The 26,575-nt window shown below is 39.3% G+C and overlaps 1 protein-coding gene across 1 annotated transcript in view; it reads left to right on the forward strand.

Annotated features, from left to right (window-relative positions):
• The window catches only part of NECAB1 (N-terminal EF-hand calcium binding protein 1), a 237,438-nt gene that overhangs the window by 190,847 nt on the left and 20,016 nt on the right, over positions 1-26,575 (forward strand). Inside the window, exon 8 of the mRNA XM_068525486.1 lies at positions 2,010-2,060. Within this exon, the coding sequence (XP_068381587.1) occupies positions 2,010-2,060 (51 nt within the window). The remainder of the gene's footprint in view (positions 1-2,009; positions 2,061-26,575) is intronic.

Raw genomic sequence — 26,575 nt, forward strand, 5'->3', positions numbered from 1 at the left:
GACCCAGAGCCTATACATCTCATTGTTTGGGGACCCAAGCCAGTCCATAGTGTGTACTGACTTACCTGGTCAGGTGAGGCCACTGGTTTTGCTCTGCAGATGGGGGAAGCCATGGTCTGTGCTCTCTGTTCAAGTGCCACTGCATGTAGGGGAGTTGAATGAGCTGTGTAGCTTCCTGTGTGCTCTAGTTAGGTTCCCTGCTTGGACACGTTGGAGGCTGTACTTGGCAATGAACAGGGCTATGAATTAGAATACTTGCCTAGGTGTAGCAGGACAAGCAGCTCTAAAGCTGGTGAAGCTCTTTGTTGTTTTAACTCAAGCCAACCCACACCCCAAGTTCCCTGACCGAACATGTCTGCTGGCTTTGCTCTGCAAACTATTGGCTCTGCCTGCTTCTTGGCTCAAGTGCCACTGGGATGCACAGCTTCCAGGAGTTGTCACCAGCCCTTCTGATGAGATGGGTTCAGAAGACACTCTCCACAGCGGGTGGGGCTGTGTCTCATCTCCCCTGCCTAGGCAAGAAGGGGAGGTTTAGCTCCAGGCTATTCTCAGTTTCCCAAATAAGGTCTCAGATAGGGAGATGCCAGGTCCTACCCTCAGTTTTGGCTATGAATTAATCCATCTGCTTGTGCATAGCATGGGAGCATTCCACACCTGCTACTGGTTTTGCTTCGTGGGTAATCAGCTTTGCTCACCCACCTCTTGGCTTGAGCACCGCTGGGCCACATTGCTTCCAGGAGTTATTGCCAGCTCCTCTGGCAAGATCGGCATGGAAGACACTCACCACAGTGGGTGGGAATATGATTCAGCTCCTTGTTTGGGCGTGGGCAAACTGGTCTCTAGGGTCAACAAAACTCCTCCTTTGAATATCCGAATCAGGCAGATCTGCTCTCCTCCAAGTTCCCAGCTTGGTTCTGCAGATGAGCAAAGCTGCTGATTGGGATTACTACTTGGGCACTGCAGTATGAGCTTGGTCTGCCAAGATCTGTGTGCTGGTTGTTGCAAGCCGCTTCCCTCTTCTCTGTCACAGTCAGATTCCCTGTGGTTGAGCCCCACAGATTTCCCTGCAATCTTTGTGGTACAAGACCAGAGTAGGGGCTTTCACAAAATGACCCACAATGCTGGGTGGGGCTAGTTGTCTCTCCTGGGATCTCTTTTCCCACTGAGGGAACCAGAGGCTCAGGGAAGATCTGTCCAGGTGGTGCTGTGCTGGCCTGGTGATGGGGCAATGCTGTCAACGTATAGCCACTTCTTTTACCTTCTAATGAAGTCTGTCTTGGTCTCTGTGGTACAGGAGGTTGCTTCAGCCTTGTTCTAGGATTCCCTCAGAGGTGTCTTGTTCTCAATAGTTGTTAGTTGTTGTTCTTGTGAGGGGGAGCAAAGCCAGGAACAACTTATGTCACCATTTTGGTGATGTCACTCTCTAGGATATATATTCTTAGAATGAAGTCCTCAGATATTACATTCTTGGTTTCAATGGGGCCATTAGCATTATACATTGATCACTGTAGAAAACTCTAAGGTCTTTTTGGTAACCCTTCATTTTTAACAAATATCAATATGGTTTCATTTGCTTTTTATTTCACTTCTTAACAAAGCAAAATTAGCAGTAGAGTGTAAATGTCTATCATGATATCTCAAGTATATTGCCATATAACCACAGCAAAAGAAATCAGCCTAGTCATCCTAACTTTTCCTTTTTACTGTTTCTATCCTTTCCCTCTCTGCTTTAATGAATCTTCTCTCCACTTTGTTCTCTTTTAATGGCATCAGTGATGTACACTCAAAGTAATAACAAATTGAACACATCTGAAATGGCTCCTTACAATTGATATAATGGGTAAAAGAATCTTTATTGGAACAGCCCACTTTAAAAATCAGAATTATTTCATCTCCTTTCAGATCATGAAGTTCCTTTGGTAGCAAAAAAGTGCTACCATTCAAATATATGATGTTTTGTTTAATTAACTAATTTCTTGTTTTCTACCCATTTCTTACTGTAACCAAAGGATCTTAAACTTGAACCTCTAGAAGAAGTTATTGAAGGGAATACTAAACCCGTAAGTACTTTCCCTAGGCCAAAATTTTAGAAATATGTACTTTGAAAACATAATTTAATTTCTTCAAAATTAGTTACTATGTCAGTGAAAATTAAAAAAAAAATAATTCATGGGCATATTTCTTTATGTATGGCTAAGTAGGATTTTCTAAATTGTGATTTCTGGAAAACTAACGCCTACTTCACAGGGATTTTCTGAAAGCACCTGTTATGTAATATGTGAAAAGTGAAATTTTTATGCATGTATAAATCAATGAGTTATTGAATAATTGAATGAATATGACTGGCAGAGAAGGGCAACATTCAAATTGTATCATAAACCAGGCTGAAGGGTACACCTGAGCAGAAACTTGGTCCTATTAATTATTGTATTTTCAGCACATAGCCCAGGGACAAGATGCTCAGAAATCATTTTCCAAAGAAAAAAAATGATGTTTAGAGAAAAGTAAACATTTATGCTCGTGGGGAAAAGATACCCATCCAGGAGGGTGGCAACTGATGGAGACGGAAAGAAAATGGACAAAGTGATCCTAATAAGTTCATTATATGCAACAAAAAAGAAATAAATATATAAATTAACTAATTGAAAAGCAGCACATACCATGCTTTATTAATTTATTTTATTTTGAGGCAAATATTTATAGCACATACTGCTTTGGGAAATTGGATGTTTGCATTTACATTTAGTGGAAATTTGGATTTTAAAATCTTGGGTATCTACAGAAAATCACTTTTTTCTTAATACCTTAAATATATTATATATTGTATAGATCTTGTATGATCAGTCACATTTACATGAAACAAGGATAAGAAATACCTTCCATCTCTGTATCATGTAGTTATTCTATAGGCACTGCCTATGTGACAGAAGCTGAGACTCACCTGCATGTCAGCTCCTGTTCATCTGTCCAAACTCATAGCACAAAGGAAATTTTCATAGAGGAAGCTTTTTCTCAGAAAAGTTTAATAATGGCTGTTGTGATTAGAATCCTATAGATGTAGACACATTCCCTAGCTATACTACATGTTCAGTGCTTTTATTACTCCAAAGACAGGGATGTGGTCTGTGTTAATTTATCAGGCACCCAGAATTTTAAAGTGATAGGTTTTGGCATGAAGGTGAGGGGAGAGGGGTGTTGAGCACAGATATTATGCAGGTCTGTGTAGTCCCATAAGCCCAGGATTATGACCTTGAGGTCTTGCATCTGTATCATCTCTTTAGGTTTGCATGTAGAGAAACCTACACTCCAGTCAAGAAAAATGAACATAATTTTTCTAATGTTGGGAGAGGCTATTGTCTATTCTTAAGTAATTTCTTAATGTAAGTATTCTCTCTCACTAGCTATGAAGGAGAAAAGTTTCTAAGGATTGTTTATGAAAAGTGACAGACTCTTCCATTCTCTGGTCTCTGACAGAAAAGAGAGATCTATTTTAAGAGATCTATCAACCCATGCAGCATTGCCAATTCAATAGCGCATGGAAGTACTTTAGAGAAAAAGAACTGGGCAAGGTAGCTCGATAGTCAATATTATTTAAAAGCAGGAAAGAATATTCTTTAACTATTTTTAACCATATGTAAAAGTAAAAGAATTATGCTCTTTGGGAATACACACATAGTAGTAGTCTGAGCTCGTTTGTTTTTTTCATATTTGTCATCAAAAGTTGTATTTTTTACTAGTGGTAGTATATGTATCACTATCAATTCCTATAAAACCTCTATATTCAGAATGACAAAAACAATTTTTCACTGTTATTTCACAACTAGCACACATAATTGTATGTTACTTTTTGATCAGTGATTTATCCTGGTGACCAAAACCAATTTTAGAATTCATTTACTGGAGAGGTATTTTTCCTTTTCCATTAGAGAATGCGTGAGAACTTTGAAAAATAAATCCTACATCAGAATGCAAAAAATAAATTTTTATTACATACTTTATTTTTAAAAGTTAATCTTTATTGAGCCTTTGCTATGTGCAAGTGTTGTGTTAAACCCACACATATGTAACTCAGTCCTCACAATAGCCATATGAGGTGGGGCTGTTATTAGCTCCATTTTACAGATGAAGAAATTAAGTTGTAAAAAGGTTTAAATACCACAGCTGAACTCCAGAAGTTCTATGCCAGACCTACACTACTCACCACATTGTAATATTCCAACTCTAGTGTTTGGTGCACTTTGGGAAGTAGAGTTGTTTTTACTAGTGAGGTTGTGAGCTAATGGATGATTTTTTTTTCCTACCACTAGAGCAGAGCAGATTATCTGGTAGGCTTATTTAAGCACACAGCAAAAGTCCTGAACCCTAGTATCTGCCATACTAGTTTTCTGGTACATGAGCCATTACATAATGATGAGTGTAGCATATAATCTCTTTCTAAGTCCATTTTTTTTCTCAGCCTGGAGTAAGAGAAGTAACATTTATTGAATATCTATCATGGGCAATATCTTTACATACACTATTTCATTCCATTTAACCTTCCTCAAAACTGTGATATAAGTACCTTTATTCCAATTTTGCGTATCAGAAGACTTGAGAAAGATTAAGTAACTTGTTCAAGGCCACAGAGCTAGTGAAAGTGAAACCAATTTACACCTCCTGCTCTAAAAGGAGAAAGAAAAAAGAAAAGAGGGCAAGATGATGGAGGTAGATAAAAGAGCACCTAACAGTGCTCAGGACCACCTCGAATCCTTTTCTGGACTGGATAGTATATGAATAAAATTTACTAAAGGAATTTTAAGAATAGTCAATGGTTAAAAGCAAAAGCACCTTTTATTTTTAACTTGATCACTAACTATGTGCTGGGCCCTGAGGGAGGGTCTGTAGATAAAGTGGTGAATATTACAGACTAGAAGACAGACTAGAAGGAAATATAGGCAAATATAACTAGGATCTACAATAGAATGTGATGAGTATTATTATAGGAAGGTATAGATTTTTCCATAGCTAGGGAGCATGACCTAATTTAGGGGCCAGGAAATGCTTCCAGAATGACATAACATTTAAGATGAAATCAAAAAGGATAAGTAGGAGTTTTTAAAAATGATATTCGTATATCTCTTACAACATTGAATTGTTCTAACCTTGCACTAAAAGAACAATAGGTGCTACATGGGATTATTAAAATATTCCAGATGATTTATATCAAGACAGATATAAAGACAGAAACCTTAGGAATTCACTATTTTATTTTTCCTTAATAAAATAGGAAATAAATGCACATCAGGGCTAAACGCAGATCTAAAGTCCAAGGCCTTGGTTTTATGACTCATTGAAAATTTAGGGATAATTTATTGTCTTCTAGCTCTCAAGTACTAAGAAGTGAGTATAAATCACTGAAAGGTTAATATGATTTTTGAAGGGAATTGCTTCAACCAGACCATACATCCTGGATCTGGCCTGGTGTATTGATCCACCTGAATCCTTTCTGCCTGGTGCAATTGTATGCTTTTTGTGGTACTTCTTCTCAAATGACTATTGGGGGAAAAATGATCATTTTCAGATATTTTCTACTTTCAAAAGGAGTTTTTAAAAAGTCAATATGGGGGGGACCTTCAAGATGGCAGAGGAGTAAGAAGACCTCAGACGTCCAAAAGGGCAAGAATATCCCCATGTACCTGGGTAGGGCAAAAGAAAAAAGAAAAAAACAGAGACAAAAGAATAGTGACTGGACCTGCACCTCTGGGAGGGAGCTGTGAAGGAGGAAAAGTTTCCACACACTAGGAAACCCCTTCACTGGTGGAGACAGGGGTGGGCAGGGGGGAAGCTTCAGAGACACAGATGAAAGTGCAGCAACAGGGGTGCAGAGGGCAAAGTAGAGAGATTCCCTCACAGAAGATCAGTGACGATCAGCACTCACCAGCCTGAGGCACTTGTCTGCTCACCTATAGGACGGGTGGGGGCTGGGAGCTGAGGCTCAGGCTTCGGAGGTCAGATCCCAGGGATAGGACTGGGGTTGGCTGCATGAACACAGCCTGAAGGGGGCTAGTGAGCCACAGCTAGCCGGGAGGGAGTCCGGAAAAAAGTCTGGATCTGCCTAAGATGAAAGAGACCATTGTTTCCGGGTGTGCAAGAAGAGGGGATTCCTTCCCTGTCTGCACACAGAAGGCAGAGCACCGCCTAAATGAGCTACAGAGACGGGCGTGAGCCGCAGCTATCAGCTCGGACACCAGAGATGAGCATGAAACGCTAAGGCTGCTGCTGCAGCCACCAAGAATCCTGTATGCAAGCACAGGTCACTATCCATATTCCCCACCCACCCCCGGGAGCCTGTGCAGCCCACCACTGCCAGTGTCCCATGATACAGGGACAACATCCCCGGGAGAACACACAGCGTGCCTCAAGTTGTTGCAACGTCACACCGACCTCTACCCCCACAGGCTCACTCCGCATTCCAATTATAACTATCGTACTCCTCCCTCCCTGCCCCCCACAGCCTGAGTGAGCCAGAGCCCCCTAATCAGCTGCTGCTTTAACCCCATCCTGTCTGGGTGGGAAGAGATGCCTGAGGACAACCTACATGCAAAGATGGGGCTAAAACCAAAGCTGAAACCCAGGAGCTGTGCAAATAAAGAAGAGAAAGGGAAATTTCTCCATAAAGCCTCAGGAGCCACAGATTAAATCCCCACAAACAATTTGATGTACCCTGCATCTGTGGAATACATGAATAGACAATGAATCGTCCCAAAATTGAGGCGGTGGACTTTGGGAACAACTGTGGACTAGGGGTTTGCTGTCTGTGAATGATTTATTTCTGATTTTTATGTTTATCTTAGCATAGTTTTTCACACCTGTTATCATTGGTGGATTTCTTTATTTGTTTGGTTGCCCTCTTCTTTTTTTTATTATTATTACTTTTTTTTTTAACATCTTTGTTGGAGTATGATTGCTTTACAATGGTGTGTTAGTTTCTGCTTTATAACAAAGTGAATCAGTTATACATATACATATGTCCCCATATCTCTTCCCTCTTGCATCTCCCTCCCTCCCACCCTCCCAATCCCACCCCTCTAGGTGGTCACAAAGCGCCGAGCTGATCTCCCTGTGCTATGAGGCTGCTTCCCACTAGCTATCTATTTTATGTTTGGTAGTGTATATATGTCCATGCCACTCTCCTACTTTGTCCAGGCTTACCTTTCCCCCTCCCCGTATCCTCAAGTCCATTCTCTAGTAGGTCTGCATCTTTATTCCCATCTTGCCCCTAGGTTCTTCATGATCATTTTTTTTTTTTTTAGATTCCATATATATGTGTTAGCATACGGCATTTGTTTTTCTCTTTCTGACTTACTTCACTCTGTATGACAGTCTCAAGGTCCATCCACCTCACTACAAATAACTCAGTTTCATTCCTTTTTATGGCTGAGTAATATTCCATTGTATACATGTGCCACATCTTCTTTTTTTTTTTAAACATCTTTATTGAAGTATAATTGCCTTACAATGGTGTGCCAGTTTCTGCTTTATAACAAAGTGAATCAGTTATACATATACATATGTTCCCATATCTCTTCCCTCTTGCATCTCCCTCCCTCCCACCCTCCCCATCCCACCCCTCTAGGTGGTCACAAAGCACCGAGCTGATCTCCCTGTGCTATGCGGCTGCTTCCCACTAGCTATCTATTTTACATTTGGTAGTGTATATATGTCTATGACACTCTCTCACCCTGTCACATCTCACCCCTCCCCCTCCCCATATCCTCAAGTCCATTCTCTAGTAGGTCTGTGTCTTTTTTTTTTTTAAACATCTTTATTGAAGTATAATTGCCTTACAATGGTGTGTTAACTTCTGCTTTATAACAAAGTGCATCAGTTATACATATACAATATGTTCCCATTTCTCTTCCCTCTTGCATCTCCCTCCCTCCCACCCTCCCCATCCCACCCCTCTAGGTGGTCACAAAGCACCGAGCTGATCTCCCTGTGCTATGTGGCTGCTTCCCACTAGTTATCTATTTTACATTTGGTAGTGTATATATGTCCATGACACTCTCTTACCCTGTCACATCTCACCCCGCCCCCCTCCCCATATCCTCAAGTCCATTCTCTAGTAGGTCTGTGTCTTTATTCCCGTCTTGCCACTAGGTTCTTCATGGCCTTCTTTTTTTTTTTTTCCTTAGATTCCGTATATATGTGTTAGCATACTGTATTTGTTTTTCTCTTTCTGACTTACTTCACTCTGTATGACAGACTCTAACTCCATCCACCTCATTACAAATACCTCCATTTCATTGCTTTTTATGGCTGAGTAATATTCCATTGTATATATGTGCCACATCTTCTTTATCCATTCATTTGTTGATGGACAATTCAGTTGCTTCCATGTCCTGGCTACTGTAAATAGAGCTGCAATGAACATTTTGGTACATGACACTTTTTGAATTATGGTTTTCTCAGGGTATATGCCCAGTAGTGGGATTGCTGGGTCGTATGGTAGTTCTATTTTTAGTTTTTTAAGGAACGTCCACACTGTTCTCCATAGTGGCTGTATCAATTTACATTCCCACCAACAGTGCAAGAGGGTTCCCTTTTCTCCACACCGTCTCCAGCTTTTATTGTTTGTAGATTTTTTGATGATGGCCATTCTGACCGGTGTGAGATGATATCTCATTGTCTTTTTTTTTTTTTTAGTTATTTCTCAGATATACATTTTAAAGTAATAACTAGAATTATGACTTATAACATTATACCAGAACATATAAGATTTTTAGAAATTTCACGTAATGTCTGAAACATTTATATTAACATATTTCCATACAAATAACCCAATGAAAGTTTACTATTAGTTGTTTTGTTTGTTATTTTATACTGCAGGTTCTTATTAGTCATCAATTTTATACACATCAGTGTATACATGTTAATCCCAATCGCCCAATTCAGCACACCACCATCCCCACCCCACCGCAGTTTTCCCCCCTTGGTGTCCATATGTCTGTTCTCTACGTCTGTGTCTCAACTTCTGCCCTGCAAACCGGCTCATCTGTACCATTTTTCTAGGTTCCACATACATGTGTTAATATACGATATTTGTTTTTCTCTTTCTGACTTACTTCACTCTGTATGACAGTCTCAAGGTCCATCCACCTCACTACAAATTACTCAGTTTCATTCCTTTTTATGGCTGAGTAATATTCCATTGTATACATGTGCCACATCTTTTTTTTTTTAAACATCTTTATTGAAGTATAATTGCCTTACAATGGTGTGCCAGTTTCTGCTTTATAACAAAGTGAATCAGTTATACATATACATATGTTCCCATATCTCTTCCCTCTTGCATCTCCCTCCCTCCCACCCTCCCCATCCCACCCCTCTAGGTGGTCACAAAGCACCGAGCTGATCTCCCTGTGCTATGCGGCTGCTTCCCACTAGCTATCTATTTTACATTTGGTAGTGTATATATGTCTATGACACTCTCTCACCCTGTCACATCTCACCCCTCCCCCTCCCCATATCCTCAAGTCCATTCTCTAGTAGGTCTGTGTCTTTTTTTTTTTAAACATCTTTATTGAAGTATAATTGCCTTACAATGGTGTGTTAACTTCTGCTTTATAACAAAGTGCATCAGTTATACATATACAATATGTTCCCATTTCTCTTCCCTCTTGCATCTCCCTCCCTCCCACCCTCCCCATCCCACCCCTCTAGGTGGTCACAAAGCACCGAGCTGATCTCCCTGTGCTATGTGGCTGCTTCCCACTAGCTATCTATTTTACATTTGGTAGTGTATATATGTCCATGACACTCTCTTACCCTGTCACATCTCACCCCCCCCCCCATATCCTCAAGTCCATTCTCTAGTAGGTCTGTGTCTTTATTCCCGTCTTGCCACTAGGTTCTTCATGGCCTTTTTTTTTTTTTTTCCTTAGATTCCGTATATATGTGTTAGCATACTGTATTTGTTTTTCTCTTTCTGACTTACTTCACTCTGTATGACAGACTCTAACTCCATCCACCTCATTACAAATACCTCCATTTCATTGCTTTTTATGGCTGAGTAATATTCCATTGTATATATGTGCCACATCTTCTTTATCCATTCATTTGTTGATGGACAATTCAGTTGCTTCCATGTCCTGGCTACTGTAAATAGAGCTGCAATGAACATTTTGGTACATGACACTTTTTGAATTATGGTTTTCTCAGGGTATATGCCCAGTAGTGGGATTGCTGGGTCGTATGGTAGTTCTATTTTTAGTTTTTTAAGGAACGTCCACACTGTTCTCCATAGTGGCTGTATCAATTTACATTCCCACCAACAGTGCAAGAGGGTTCCCTTTTCTCCACACCGTCTCCAGCTTTTATTGTTTGTAGATTTTTTGATGATGGCCATTCTGACCGGTGTGAGATGATATCTCATTGTCTTTTTTTTTTTTTTAGTTATTTCTCAGATATACATTTTAAAGTAATAACTAGAATTATGACTTATAACATTATACCAGAACATATAAGATTTTTAGAAATTTCATGTAATGTCTGAAACATTTATATTAACATATTTCCATACAAATAACCCAATGAAAGTTTACTATTAGTTGTTTTGTTTGTTATTTTATACTGCAGGTTCTTATTAGTCATCAATTTTATACACATCAGTGTATACATGTTAATCCCAATCGCCCAATTCAGCACACCACCATCCCCACCCCACCGCAGTTTTCCCCCCTTGGTGTCCATATGTCTGTTCTCTACGTCTGTGTCTCAACTTCTGTCCTGCAAAACAGCTCATCTGTACCATTTTTCTAGGTTCCACATACATGCGTTAATATACGATATTTGTTTTTCTCTTTCTGACTTACTTCACTCTGTATGACAGACTCTAGATCCATCCACGTCTCAACAAATGACTCAATTTCGTTCCTTTTTATGGCTGAGTAATATTCCATTGTATATATGTACCACAGCTTCTTTATCCATTCGTCTGTCGATGGGCATTTAGGTTGCTTCCATGACCTGGCTATTGTATATAGTGCTGCAATGAACATTGGGGTGCATGCGTCTTTTTGAATTATGGTTTTCTCTGGGTATATGCCCAGTAGTGGGATTGCTGGATCATATGGTAAATCTATTTTTAGTTTTTTAAGGAACCTCCATACTGTTCTCCATAGTGGCTGTATCAATTTACATTCCCACCAACAGTGCAAGAGCATTCCCTTTTCTCCACACCCTATCCAGCATTTGTTGTTTGTAGATTTTCTGATGATGCCCATTCTAACTGGTGTGAGGTGATACCTCATTGTAGTTTTGATTTGAATTTCTCTGATAATTAGTGATGTTGAGCATCTTTTCTTGTGCTTCTTGGCCATCTGTATGTCTTCTTTGGAGAAATGTCTATTTAGGTCTTCTGCCCATTTTTGGATTGGGTTTTTTGTTTCTTTAATATTGAGCTGAATGAGCTGTTTATATATTTTGGAGATTAATTCTTTGTCCGTTGATTCATTTGCAAATAATTTCTCCCATTCTGAGGGTTGTCTTTTCGTCTTCTTTATGCTTTCCTTTGCTGTGCAAAAGCTTTGAAGTTTCATTAGGTCCCATTTGTTTATTTTTGTTTTTATTTCCATTACTCTAGGAGGTGGATCAAAAAAGATCTTGCTGTGATTTATGTCAAAGAGTGTTCTTCCTATGTTTTCCTCTAAGAGTTTTATAGTGTCCGGTCTTACATTTAGGTCTCGAATCCATTTAGAGTTTATTTTTCTGTATGCTATTAGGGAGTGTTCTAATCTCATTCTTTACATGTAGCTGTCCAGTTTTCCCAGCACCACTTATTGAAGAGGCTGTCTTTTCTCCGTTGTATATCTTTGCCCACTTTGTCATAGATTAGTTGACCATAGGTGTGTGGGTTTATCTCTGGGATTTCTATCTTGTTCCATTGATCTATGTTTCTGTTTTTGTGCCAGTACCATATTGTCTTGATTACTGTAGCTTTGTAGTATAGTCTGAAGTCAGGGAGTCTGATTCCTCCAGCTCCGTTGTTTTCCCTCAAGACTGCTTTTGCTATTCGGGGTCTTTTGTGCCTCCATACAAATTTTAAGATGATTTGTTCTAGTTCCGTAAAAAATGCCATTGGTAACTTGATAGGGATTGCATTGAATCTGTAGATTGCTTTGGGTAGTATAGTCATTTTCACAATATTGATTCTTCCAATCCAAGAATATGGTATATCTCTCCATCTGTTGCTATCATCTGTAATTTCTTTCATCAGTGTCTTATAGTTTTCTGCATATAGGTCTTTTGTCTCCCTAGGTAGATTTATTCCTAGGTATTTTATTCTTTTTGTTGCAATGGTAAATGGGAGTGTTTCCATAATTTCTCTTTCAGATTTTTCATCATTAGTGTATAGGAATGCAAGAGATTTCTGTGCATTAATTTTGTAACCTGCAACTTTACCAAATTCATTGATTAGCTCTAGTAGTTGTCTGGTGGCATTTTTAGGATTCTCTATGTATAGTATCATGTCATCTGCAAACAGTGACAGTTTTACTTCTTCTTTTCCAATTTGTATTCCTTTCATTTATTTTTCTTCTCTGATTGCTGTGGCTAGGACTTCCAAAACTATGTTGAATAATAGTGGTGAGAGTGGACATCCTTGTCTTGTTCCTAATCTTAGAGGAAATGTTTCCAGTTTTTCACCGTTGAGAATGATGTTTGCTGTGGGTTTGTCATACATGGCCTTTATTTTGTCGAGGTAGGTTCCCTCTATACCCACATTCTGAAGAGTTTTTATCATAAATGGGTGTTGAATTTTGTCAAAAGCTTTTTCTGCATCTATTGAGATGATCATATTGTTTTTCTTCTTCAATTTGTTAATATGTTGTATCACATTGCTTGACTTGTGTATGTTGAAGAATCCTTGCATCCCTGGGATAAATCCCACTTGATCATGGTGTGTGATACGTTTAATGTGTTGTTGGATTCTGTTTGCTAGTATTTTGATGAGGATTTTTGCATCTATGTTCATCAGTGATATTGGTCTGTAATTTTCTTTTTTTTAGTATCTTTGTCGGTTTTGGTATCAGGGTGATGGTGGCCTCATAGAATGAGTTTGGGAGTGTTCCTTCCTCTGCAATGTTTTGGAAGAGTTTGAGAAGGATGGGTGTTAGCTCTTCTCTAAATGTTTGATAAAATTCACCTGTGAAGCCATCTGGTCCTGGACTTTTGTTTGTTGGAAAATTTTAAATCACAGTTTCAATTTCATTACTTGTGATTTGGTCTGTTCATATTTTCTGTTTCTTCCTGGTTCAGTCTTGGAAGGTTATAGCTTTCTAAGAATTTGTCCATTTCTTCCAGGTTGTCCATTTTATTGGCATAGAGTTGCTTGTAGTAGTCTCTTAGGATGCTTTGTATTTCTGTGGTGTCTGTTGTAACTTCTCCTTTTTCATTTCTAATTTTATTGATTTGAGTCCTCTCTCTCTTTTTCTTAATGAGTCTGGCTAATGGCTTATCAATTTTGTTTATCTTCTCAAAGAATCAGCTTTTAGTTTTATTGATCTTTGCTATTGTTTTCTTTGTTTCTATTTCATTTATTTCTGCTCTGATCTTTATGATTTCTTTCCTTCTGCTAACTTTGGGTTTTGTTTGTTCTTCTTTCTCTAGTTCCTTTAGGTGTAAGGTTAGATTGTTTACTTGAGATTTTTCTTGTTTCTTGAGGTAAGCTTGTATAGCTAAACATTTCCCTCTTAGAACTGCTTTTGCTGCATCCCATAGGTTTTGGATCGTCGTGTTTTCATTGTCATTTGTCTCTAGGTATTTTTTGATTTCCTCAGTGATCTCTTGGTTATTTAGTAACGTATTGTTTAGCCTCCATGTGTTTGTGTTTTTTACGGTTTTTTCCCTGTAATTCATTTCTAATCTCATAGCGTTGTGGTCAGAAAAGATGTTTGATATGATTTCAATTTTCTTAAATTTACTGAGGCTTGATTTGTGACCCAAGATATGATCTATCCTGGAGAATGTTCCATGTGCACTTGAGAAGAAAGTGTAATCTGCTGTTTTTGGATGGAATATCCTATAGATATCAGTTAAATCTATCTGGTCTATTGTGTCATTTAAAGCTTCTGTTTCCTTATTTATTTTCATTTTGGATGATCTGTCCATTGGTATAAGTGAGGTATTAAAGTCCCCCACTATTATTGTGTTACTGTCAATTTCCTCTTTTATAGCTGTTAGCAGTTGCCTTATGTATTGAGGTGCTCCTGTGTTGGGTGCATATATATTTATAATTATTATATCTTCTTCTTGGATTGATCACTTGATCACTATGTAGTGTCCTTCCTTGTCTCTTGTAACATCCCTTATTTTAAAGTCTATTTTATCTGATATGAGTATAGCTACTCCAGCTTTCTTTTCATTTCCATTTGCATGGAATATCTTTTTCCATCCCCTCACTTTCACTCTGTATGTGTCCCTAGGTTTGAAGTGGGTCTCCTGTAGACAGCATATATATGGGTCTTGTTTTTGCATCCATTCAGCAAGCCTGTGTCTTTTGGTTGGAGCATTTAATCCATTCACGTTTAAGGTAATTATCGATATGTATGTTCCTATGACCATTTTCTTAATTGTTTTGGGTTTGTTTTTGTAGGTCCTTTTCTTCTCTTGTGTTTCCCACTTAGAGAAGTTCCTTTACCATTTGTTGTAGAGCTGGTTTGGTGGTGCTGAATTCTCTTAGCTTTTGCTTGTCTGTAAAGCTTTTGATTTCTTTGTCAAATCTGAATGAGATCCTTGCCGGGTAGAGTACTCTTGGTTGTAGGTTCTTCCCTTTCATCACTTTAAGTATATCATATCACTCCCTTCTGGCTTGTAGAGTTTCTGCTGAGAAATCAGCTGTTAACCTTATGGGAGTTCTCTTGTATGGTATTTGTCATTTTTCCCTTGCTGTTTTCAATAATTTTTCTTTGTCTTTAATTTTTGCCAATTTGATTACTATGCGTCTCGGCGTGTTTCTCCTTGGGTTTATCCTGTATGGGACTCACTGCACTTCCTGGACTTGGGTAGCTATTTCCTTTCCCATGTTAGGGAAGTTTTCGACTATAATCTCTTCAAATATTTTCTCTGGTCCTTTCTCTCTCTCTTCTCCTTCTGGGACCCCCATAATGCGAATGTTGTTGCGTTTAATGTTGTCCCAGAGGTCTCTTAGGCTGTCTTCATTTCTTTTCATTCTTTTTTCTTCAGTCTGTTCCACAGCAGTGAATTCCACCATTCTGTCTTCCAGGTCACTTATCTGTTCTTCTGCCTCAGTTATTCTGCTATTTATTCCTTCTAGTGTAGTTTTCATTTCAGTTATTGTATTGTTCATCTCTGTTTCTTTGTTCTTTATTTCTTCTAGGTCTTTGTTAAACATTTCTTGCATCTTCTCGATCTTTGCCTCCATTCTTATTCCAAGGTTCTGGATCATCTTCACTATCATTATTCTGAATTTTTTTTCTGGAAGGTTGCCTATCTCCATTTCAGTTAGTTGTTTTTCTGGGCTTTTATCTTGTTCCTTCATCTGGTATATAGCCCTCTCCCTTTTCATCTTGTCTATCTTTCTGTGAATGTGGTTTTTGTTCCACAGGCTGCAGGATTATAGTTTTTCTTTCATCTGCTGTCTGCCCTCTGGTGGTTGAGGCTATCTCCCTTGATGGGAGGCTCTGGTGGTGGGTAGAGCTGTCTGTTGCTGTGGTGGTCAGAGCTCAGTAAAACGTTAATCCACTTGACTGTTGATGGGTGGGGCTGTGTTCCCTCCCTTTTGGTTGTTTTGCCGGAGGCAACCCAACACTGGAGCCTACCTGGGCTCTTTGTTGGGGCTAATGACAGACTCTGGGAGGGCTCACGCCAAGGAGTACTTCCCGGAACTTCTGCTGCCAGTGTCCTTGTCCCCACGGTGAAACAGAGCCACCCCCCGCCTCTGCAGGAGACCTTCCAACACTAGCAGGTAGGTCTGGTTCAGTCTCCCCCAAGGTCACTGCTCCTTCCCCTGGGTCCCGATGCGCACACTATTTTGTGTGCGCCCTCCAAGAGTGGAGTCTCTGCTTCCCCCAGTCCTGTCGAAGTCCTGTGATCAATTCCCACTAGGCTTCAAAGTCTGATTCTCTATGAATTCTTCCTCCCGTTGCCAGACCTCCAGGTTGGGAAGCCTGACGTGGGGCTCAGAACCTTCACTCCAGTGGGTGGACTTCTGTGGTATAAGTGTTCACCAGTCTGTGAGTCACCCACCCACCAGTTATGGGATTTGATTTTACTCTGATTGCACCCCTTCTACCGTCTCATTGTGGCTTCTCCTTTGTATTTAGATGTGGAGTATCTTTTTTGGTGAGTTCCAGTGTCTTCCTGTCGATGATTGTCCAGCAGCTAGTTGTGATTCTGGTGTTCTCACAAGAGGGAGTTCTCACTGTAGTTTTGATTTGCATTTGTCTAATGATTAATGATGTTGAGCATTCTTTCATGTGTCTGTTGGCAATCTGTATATCTTCTTTGGAGAAATGTCTATTTAGGTCTTCGGCCCATTTTTGGATTGGGTTGTTTGTTTTTTTAATGTTGAGTTGCATGAGCTGCTTGTAAATTTTGGAGATTAATCCTTTGTCAGTTGCTTCATTTGCAAATATTTTCTCCCATTCTGAGTGTTGTCTTTACGTCTTGTTTATGGTTTCCTATGCTGTGCAAAAGCTTTTAAGTTTCATTAGTTCCCATTTGTTTATTTTTGTTTTTATTTCCATTTCTCTAGGAGGTGGGTCAAAAGGGATCTTGCTGTTATTTATGTCATACAGTGTTCTGCCTGTGTTTTCCTCTAAGAGTTTGATGGTGTCTGGCCTTACATTTAGGTCTTTAATCCATTTTTAGTTTATTTTTGTGTATGGTGTTAGGCAGTGTTCTAATTTCATTCTTTTACATGTAGCTGTCCAGTTTTCCCAGCACCACTTATTGAAGAGGCTGTCTTTTCTCCACAGTATATTCTTGACTCCTTTGTCAAAGAAAAGGTGACCATATATGCTTGGGTTTATCTCAGGGCTTTCTATCCTGTTCCATTGATCTATATTTCTGTTTTTGTGCCAGTACCATACTGTCCTGATTACTGTAGCTTTGTAGTATAGTCTGAAGTCAGGGAGCTGATTCCTCCAGCTCCATTTTCTTTCTCAAGATTGTTTTGGCTATTCGGGGTCTTTTGTGTTTCCATACAAATTGTGAATTTTTTTGTTCTAGTTCTGTGGAAAATGCCAGTGGTACTTTGATAGGGATTGCAACGAATCTGTAGATTGCTTTGGGTAATAGAGTCATTTTCACAATGTTGATACTTCTGATCCAAGAACATTGTAAATCTCTCCATCTATTTGTATCATCTTTAATTTCTTTCATCAGTGTCTTATAATTTTCTGCATACAGGTCTTCTTTCTCCTTAGGTAGGTTTATTCCTAGGTATTTTATTCTTTGTGTTGCAGTGCTAAATGGGAGTGTTTTCTTAATTTCACTTTCAGATTTTTCATCATTAGTGTATAGGAATGCAAGAGATTTCTGTGCATTAATTTTGTATCCTGCTACTTTATCGAATTCATTGATTAGCTCTAGTAGTTTTCTGGTAGCAACTTTAGGATTCTCTATGTATACTATCACATCATTTGGAAACAGTGACACTTTTACTTCTTCCTTTCTGATTTGGATTCCTTTTATTTCATTTTCTTCTCTGATTGCTGTGGCTAAAACTTCCAAATCCATGTTGAATAACAGTGGTGAGAGTGGAAAAACGTGTCTTTTTCCTGATCTTAGTGGAAATGGTTTCAATTTTTCACCATTGAGGACGATGTTGGCTGTGGGTTTGTCACATATGGCCTTTATTATGTGGAGGAAAGTTCCCTCCATGCCTACATTCTGGAGGGTTTTTATCATAAATGGGTGTTGAATTTTGTCAAAAGCTTTCTCTGCATCTCATGAGGTGATCATATGGTTTTTCCCCTTCAGTTTGTTAATATGGTGTATCACATTCATTGATTTGTGTATATTGAAGAATCCTTGCATTCCTGGGATAAACCCCACTTGATCATAGTGTATGTTCCTTTTAATGTGCTGTTCGAGTCTGTTTGCTCGTATTTTGTTGAGGATTTTTGCATCTATGTTCATCAGTGATATTGGCCTGTAGTTTTCTTTCTTTGTGACATCTTTGTCTGGTTTTGATATCAGAGTGATGGTGGCCTTCTAGAATGAGTTTGGGAGTGTTCCTCCCTCTGCTATATTTTGGAAGAGTTTGAGAAGGATAGGTGTTAGCTCTTCTCTAAATGTTTGAGAGAATTCGCCTGTGAGGGCATCTGGTCCTGGGCTTTTGTTTCTTGCAAGATTTTTAATAACAGTTTCAATTTCAGTGCTTGTGACTGGTCTGTTCATATTTTCTATTTCTTCCTGGTTCAGTCTCGGAAGGTTGTGCATTTCTAAGAATTTATCCATTTCTTCCAGGTTGTCCATTTTATTAGCATACAGCTGCTTGTAGTAATCTCTCATGATGCTTTGTATTTCTGCAGTGTCAGTTGTTACTCCTCATTTTTCATTTCTAATTCTATTGATTTGAGTCTTCTCCCTTTTTTTCTTGATAAGTCTGGCTAATGGTTTATCAATTTTTTTTATTTTCTCAAAGAACCAACTTTTATTGATCTTTGCTATCGTTTCCTTCATTTTTTTCCCTTTATTTCTGATCTGATTTTTAAGATGTTTTTCCTTCTGCTAACTTTGGGGGATTTTGTTCTTCTTTCTTTAATTGCTTTAGGTGTAAGGTTAGGTTGTTTATTTGAGATGTTTCTTGTTTCTTAAGGTAGGATTGTATTGCTATAAACTTCCCTCTTAGAACTGCTTTTGCTGCATCCCATAGGTTTTGGGTCATCGTGTGTTCATTGTCATTTGTTTCTAGGTATTTTTTGATTTCCTCTTTGATTTCTTCAAGGATCTCTTGGTTATTTAGTAGAATGTTATTCAGCCTCCGTGTGTTTGTATTTCTTACAGATTTTTTCCTATAATTGATATCTAGTCTCATAGCATTGTGGTCAGAGAAGATACTTGATATGATTTCAATTTTCTTAAATTTACCAATGCTTGATTTGTGACCCAAGATATGATCTGTCCTGGAGAATGTTCCATGAGCACTTGAGAAGAATGTGTATTCTGTTGTTTTTGGATGGAATGTCCTATAAATATCAATTAGGTCCATCTTGTTTAATGTATCATTTAAAGCTTGTGTTTCCTTATTTATTTTCAGTTTGGATGATCTGTCCATTGGTGAAAGTGGGGTGTTAAAGTCCCCTACTATGATTGTGTTGCTCTCGATTTCCCCTTTTCTGGCTGTTAGTATTTGCCTTAAGTATTGAGGTGCTCTTATGTTGGGTGCATAAATTGTTAAAATTGTTATATCTTCTTCTTGGATTGCTCCCTTGATCATTATGTAGTGTTCTTCTTTGTCTCTTGTAATAGTCTTTGTTTTAAAGTCTATTTTGTCTGATATGAGAATTGCTACTCCAGCTTTCTTTTGATTTCCATTTGCATGGAATATCTTTTTCTTCCCTTCACTTTCAGTCTGTATGTGCCCTTAGGTCTGAAGTGTGTCTCTTGTAGACCGCATATATACGGGTCTTGTTTTTTTGTCCATTCAGCCAATCTATGTCTTTTGGTTGGAGCATTTAATCCATTTACATTTGAGGTAATTATTGATATGTATGTTCCTATTCCCATTTTCTTAAATATTTTGGGTTTGTTATTGTAGGTGTTTTCCTTCTCTTGTGTTTCTTGCCTAGAGAAGTTCCTTTAGCATTTGTTCTATAGCTGATTTGGTGGTGCTGAATTCTCCTACCTTTTGCTTGTCTGTAAAGCTTTTAATTTCTCCATCAAATCTGAATGAGATCCTTGCTAGTAGAGTAATCTTGGTTGTAGAGATTTCTCCTTCCACTTTAAATATGTCCTGTCACTCCCTTCTGGCTTGCAGAGTTTCTGCTGAAAGATCAGCTGTTAACCTTATGGGGATTCCCTTATGTGTTAATTTTTTTTTTTCCCTTGCTGCTTTTAATATTTTTTCTCTGTATTTAACTTTTGATTGTTTGATTAATATGTGTCTTGGTGTGTTTCTCCTTGGATTTATCCTGTATGGGATTCCCTGCACTTCCTGGACTTGACTATTTCCTCTCCCATATTAGGGTAGTTTTCAACTATAATCTTCAAATATTTTCTCAGTCCCTTTCTTCTTCTCTTCTTCTTCTGGGACCCCTGTAATTCGAATGTTGGTGCATTTAATGTTTCCCAGATGTCTCTGAGACTGTCCTCAATTATTTTCCTTGTTTTTTCTTTATTCTGCTTTGCAGTAGTTATTTCCACTATTTTATCTTCCACATCACTTATCCATTCTACTGCCTCAGTTATTCTGCTATTGATCCCATCTAGAGAATTTTTAATTTCATTTATTGTGTTGTTCATCACTGTTTGTTTGGTCTTAGTTCTTCTAGGTCCTTGTTAAACGTTTCTTGTATTTTCTCCATTCTATTTCCAAGATTTTGGATCTTCTTTACTATCATTATTCTGAATTCTGTTTCAGGTAAACTGCCTACTTCCTCTTCATTTGTTAGGTCTGATAGGTTTTTGCCTTACTCCTTCATCTGCTGTGTGTTTCTCTGTCTTCTAATTTTGCTTAACTTACTGTGTTTGGGGTCTCCTTTTTGCAGGCTGCAGGATCATAGTTCACATTGTTTTTGGTGTCCATCCTCAATGGCTAAGGTTGGTTCAATGGGTTGTGTAGGCTTCCCGGTGGAAGGGACTAGTGCCTGTGTTCTGGTGGATGAGGCTGGATCTTGTCTTTCTGATGGGCAGGTCCACACCTGGTGTTTTGGGCTGTTTGTGGCCTTGTTATGATTTTAGGCAGCCTCTGTGCTAATGCATGGAGTTTTGTTTTTTTTTTTAAGTGTTTGGTACTTTATTTTATTTATTTATTTATTTATTTTTGGCTGTGTTGGGTCCTCGTTTCCGTGAGAGGGCTTTCTCTAGTTGCGGCAAGCAGGGACCACTCTTCATCGCAGTGCATGGGCCTCTCACTATTGTGGCCTGTCTTGTTGTGGAGCACAGGCTCCAGACGAGCAAGCTCAGTAGTTGTGGCTCACGGGTCCAGTTGCTCCACGGCATGTGGGATCCTCCCAGACCAGGGCTTGAACCCATGTCCCCTGCATTAGCAGGCAGATTCTCAACCACTGCACCACCAGGGAAGCCCATGCATGGCGTTTTGTTCCTGTCTTGCTAGTTGTTTGGCCTATGGTGTCCAGCATTGTAGTTTGCTGGTCATTGAGTGGAGCTGGGTCTTGGTGTTGAGATGGAGATCTCCGGGAGATTTTTGCTGTTTGATATTATGGGGAGATGGGAGATCTCTTGTGGAGCAGTGTCCTGAACTTGGCTCTCCCACCTCAGTGGCACAGCCCTGACGCCTGGCTGGAGCACCAAGTGCCTGTCCTCCACACGGCTCAGAATAAAAGGGAGGAAAAAAAGGAACAAAGAAAGAAGAAGATAAAATAAAATAAAATAAAGTAAAATAAAATAATATAAAGATATTAAAATAAAAAATAATTATTATGACAAAAAAAATTTTAATTAAAAAAAAAAATGGACAGACAGAACCCTAGGACAAATGGTAAAAGCAAAGCTATACAGACAAAATCACACACAGAAGCATACACATACACACTCACAAAAAGAGAAAAAGGAAAAAATATATATATATCGTTGTTCCCAAAGTCCACCTCCTCAATTTGGGATGATTCGTTGTCTGTTCAGGTATTCCACAGATGCAGGGTACATCCAGTTGCTTGTGGAGATTTAATCCGCTGTTCCTGATGCTGCTGGGAGAGATTTCCCTTTCTTTTCTGTGTTTGCACAGCTCCTGGGGTTCAGCTTTGGATTTGGACCCGCCTCTGCGTGTAGGTCACCTGAAGGTGTCTGTTCTTCGCTCAGACAGGACGGGGTTAAAGTAGCAGCTGATTCGGGGCCTCTGGCCTGCTCAGGCTGGGGGGAGGGTGGAGCACGGATGTAGGGCAAAGCTGTGGCGGCAGAGACCAGCATGACTTTGCACCAGCCTGCGGTGCGCGGTGCGTACTCCCGGGGAAGTTGTCCCTGGATCACGGGACCCTGGCAGTGGCAGGCTGCACAGGCTCCCAGGAGGGGAGGTGTGGATAGTGACCTGTGCTTCCACACAGGCATCTTGGTGGCTGCAGCAGCAGCCTTAGCATCTCATGCCCATCTCTGTGGTCCATGCTGATAGCCGTGGCTCGCGCCTGTCTCTGGAGCTCCTTTAAGCGTCGCTCTTAATCCCCTCTCCTCATGCACCAGGAAATAAAGAGGCAAGAAAACGTCTCTTGCCTCTTCGGCAGCTCCATACTTTTTCCCAGACTCCCTCCCAGCTAGCTGTGGTGCACTAGTCCCCTTCAGGCTGTGTTCACACAGCCAACCACAGGCCTCTCCCTGAGATCCGACCGATGCACGAGCCTCAGCTCCCAGCCCCCAACCGTCCCGGCGGGTGAGCAGACAAGCCTCTCAGGCTGGTGAGTGCAGGTCCGCACCGATCCTCTGTGTGGGAATCTCTCCACTTTGTTCTCCACACCCCTCTTGCTGTGCTTTCTTCCATGGCTCTGAAGCTTCCCCCCTCTGCCACCCGCAGTCTCTGCCCGTGAAGGGGCTTCCTAGTGCGTGGAAACCTTTCCTCCTTCACAGCTCCCTCCCACTGGTGCAGGTCCCCTCCCTATTCTTTTGTCTCTGTTTTTTTTCTTTTTTTCTTTTGCCCTACCCAGGTACGTGGGGAGTTTCTTGCCCTTTGGGAGGTCTGAGGTCTTCTGCCAGCATTCAGTAGGTCTTCTGTAGGAGTTGTTCCACATATAGATGTATTTCTGATGTATTTTTGGGGAGGAAGGTGATCTCTGCGTCTTACTCTTCCGCCATCTTGAAGCTCTCTCTATTATTACTACTTTTAAATTTTGTTATTTTAATAACATTATTTATTTTATTTTAATTTTTTTCTCCCTTTTTTCTCCGTTTTCTTCTGAGCTGTGTGGCTGGCAGGGTCTTGATGCTCTGGCCTGATGTCAGGGCTTTCTGAGGGTGGGAGAGCTGAGTTCAGGACACTGGACCACCAGAGACCTCCTGGCCCCATGTAATATCAATCAGTGAGAGCTCTCCCAGAGATCTCCATCTCCACACTAAGCCTTACCTCCACCCAACCACAAGCAAGCTCCAGTGCTGGACTCCTAATGCCAAACAACTAGCAAGATAGCAAAACAACCCCACCCTTTAGCAGAGAGGTAGCCTAAAATCATACTAAGTTCACAGACTCCCAAAACACAATACCAGACACGGTCCTGCCACCAGAAAGACAAGATCCAGCCCCAGCCACCAGAACACAGGCACCAGTCCCCTCCACCAGGAACTCTACACAAACCACTGAATCAACCTTACCCACTGGGGGCAGACACCAAAAACAGCTGGAACTACGAACCTGCAGGCTTCGAAAAGGAGATCCCAAACACAGTAAGTTAAACAAAATGGGAAGACAGAGAAATATGCATCAGATGAAGAAGCAAGGTAAAAACCCACCAGACCAAACAAATGAGGAGGAAATAGTCAGTCTACCTGAAAAAGAATTCAGAGTAAGTATAGGGAAGAAGATCCAAAATCTTGGAAATAGAATGGAGAAAATACAAGAAACTTTTAACAAGGCTTAGAAGAACTAAAGAGCAAACAAACAGTCATGAACAACAAAGTAAATGAAATTAAAAATTCTCTAGAAGGAATCAATAGCAGAATAAATAAGCAGAAGAACAGATAAATGACCTGGAAGATAAAATAGTGGAAATAAATACTGCAGAGCAGAATAAAGGAAAAAGAATGAAAAGAATTGAGGACAGTCTCAGAGACCTCTGGGACAACATTAAATGCACCAACATTCAAATTATAGGGTTCACAGAAGAAAAAGAGAAAAAGAAAGGGACTGAGAAAATATTTGAATAGGTTATAGTTGATAACTTCCCTAACATGGGAAACGAAATAGTCAATCAAGTCCAGGAAGTGCAGAGAGTCCCATATAGGAAAAATCCAAGGAGAAACACACCAAGACACATCTTAATCAAATTATCAAAAATTAATTCAAACAAAAAATATAAAAGCAGCAAGGGAAAAGCAACAAATAACATACAAGGGAATCCCCATAACGTTAACAGCTGGTTCTTCAGCAAAATCTCTGCAAGCCAGAAGAGTGTGGCAGGACGTATTTAAAGTGATGAAAGGGAAAAACCTACAACCAAGATTACTCTACCAGCAAGGGTGTCATTCACATTTGACAGATAAATTAAAACCTTTACAGACAAGCAAAAGTTAAGAGAATTCAGCATCACCAAACCAGGTTTGCAACAAATGCTAAAGGAACTTCTCTAGGCAGGAAACACAAGAGAAGGAAAAGACCTACAGAAACAAACCCAAAACAATTAAGAAATTGGTAATAGGAACATACATATAGATAATTACCTTAAATGTAAATGGATTAAATGCTCGAACCAAAAGACCTAGACTGGCTGAATGGATACAAAAACAAGACCCATATACATGCTGTCTACAAGAGACCCACTTCAAACCTAGGGGTACATACAAACTGAAAGTGAGGGGATGGAAAAAGGTATTCCATGCAATGGAAATCAAAAGAAAGCTGGAGTAGCAATTCTCATATCAGACAAAATAGACTTTAAAATAAAGACTATTACAAGAGACAAAGAAGGACACTTCATAATGATCAAGGGATCATTCCAAGCAGAAGATACAATAATTGTAAATATTTATGCACCCAACATAGGAGCACCTGAATACATAAGGCAAATGCTAACAGCTATAAAAGCGGAAATTGACAGCAACACAATCATAGTAGGAGGTTTTAACACCCCACTTTCACCAATGGAGAGATCATCCAAAATGAAAATAAATAAGGAAACACAAGCTTTAAATGAAACATTAAAAAAGATGGACTTAATTGATATTTATAAGACATTCCATCCAAAAACAACAGGATACACTTTTTTCTCAAGAGCTCATGGAACACTCTTCAGGATAGATCATATCTTGGGTCACAAATCAAGCATTGGTGAATTTAAGAAAACTGAAATCATATCAAGTACCTTTTCTGACCACAATGCTATGAGACTGGATATCAATTATAGGGAAAAAAAAAACGGTAAAAAATATGAAAACATGGAGGCTAAACAATATGCTACTAAATAACCTAGAGATCCCTGAAGAAATCAGAGAGGAAATCAAAAAACATCTAGAAACAAATCACAATGGAAACACAATGACCCGAAACCTATGGTATGCAACAAAAGCAGTTCTAAGAGGGAATTTTATAGCAATGCAATCCTACCTCAAGAAACAAGAAACATCTCAAATAAAAAACCTAACCTTACACCTAAAGCAATTAGAGAAAGAAGAACAAAAAAACAAAAACAAAAACCCAAAGCTATCAGAAGGAAAGTAATCATAAAATCAGATCAGAAATAAATGAAAAGGAAATGAAGAAAACAATAGCAAAGAGCAATAAAACTAAATGTTTGTTCTTTGAGAAGAAAAACAAAATTGATAAACCATTAGCCAGACTCATTAAGAAAAAAAGGGAGAAGACTAAAATTAACAGAATTAGAAATGAAAAAGGAGAAGTAACAACTGACACTGCAGAAATGCAAAGGATCATGAGAGATCACTACAAGCAACTATATGGCAATAAAATGGACAACCTGGAAGAAATAGACAAATTCTTAGAAAAGCACAACCTTCTGAGACTGAACCAGGAAGAAATAGAAAATATAAACAGACCAATCATAGGCACTGAAATTGAAACTGTGATTAAAAAATCTTCCAACAAACAAAAGCCCAGGACCAGATGGCTTCACAGGCAAATTCTATCAAACATTTAGTGGAGAGCTAACACCAATCCTTCTCAAACTCTTCCAAAATATAGCAAAGGGAGGAACACTCCCAAACTCATTCTACGAGGCCACCATCACCCTGATACCAAAACCAGACAAAGATATCATACAAAACAAACTACAGGTCAATATCACTGATGAACATAGATGTCAAAATCCTCAACAAAATACTAGTAAACAGAATCCAACAGCACACTAAAAGATCATACACCATGATCAGGTGGGGTTTATCCCAGGAACGCAGGGATTCTTCAATATACACAAATCTCTCAATATGATACATCATATTAACAAATTTAAGAATTAAAACAATATGATAATCTCAATAAATGCAGAAAAACTATTAACAAAATTCAACACCCATTTATGATAAAAACCCTCCAGAAAGTAGGCATAGAGGGAACTTACCTCAACATAATGAAGGCCATATATGACAAACCCACAGCCAACATCGCTCTCAATGGTGAAAAACTGAAACCATTTCCAATAAGATCAGGAACAAGACAAGGTAGCCCACTCTCATAGCTATTATTCAACATAGCTTTGGAAGTTTTAGACACAGCAATCAGAGATGAAAAGAAATA

Source organism: Eschrichtius robustus, chromosome 17 (assembly GCF_028021215.1).
Source record: "Eschrichtius robustus isolate mEscRob2 chromosome 17, mEscRob2.pri, whole genome shotgun sequence".
Lineage (NCBI taxonomy): Eukaryota > Metazoa > Chordata > Mammalia > Artiodactyla > Eschrichtiidae > Eschrichtius > Eschrichtius robustus.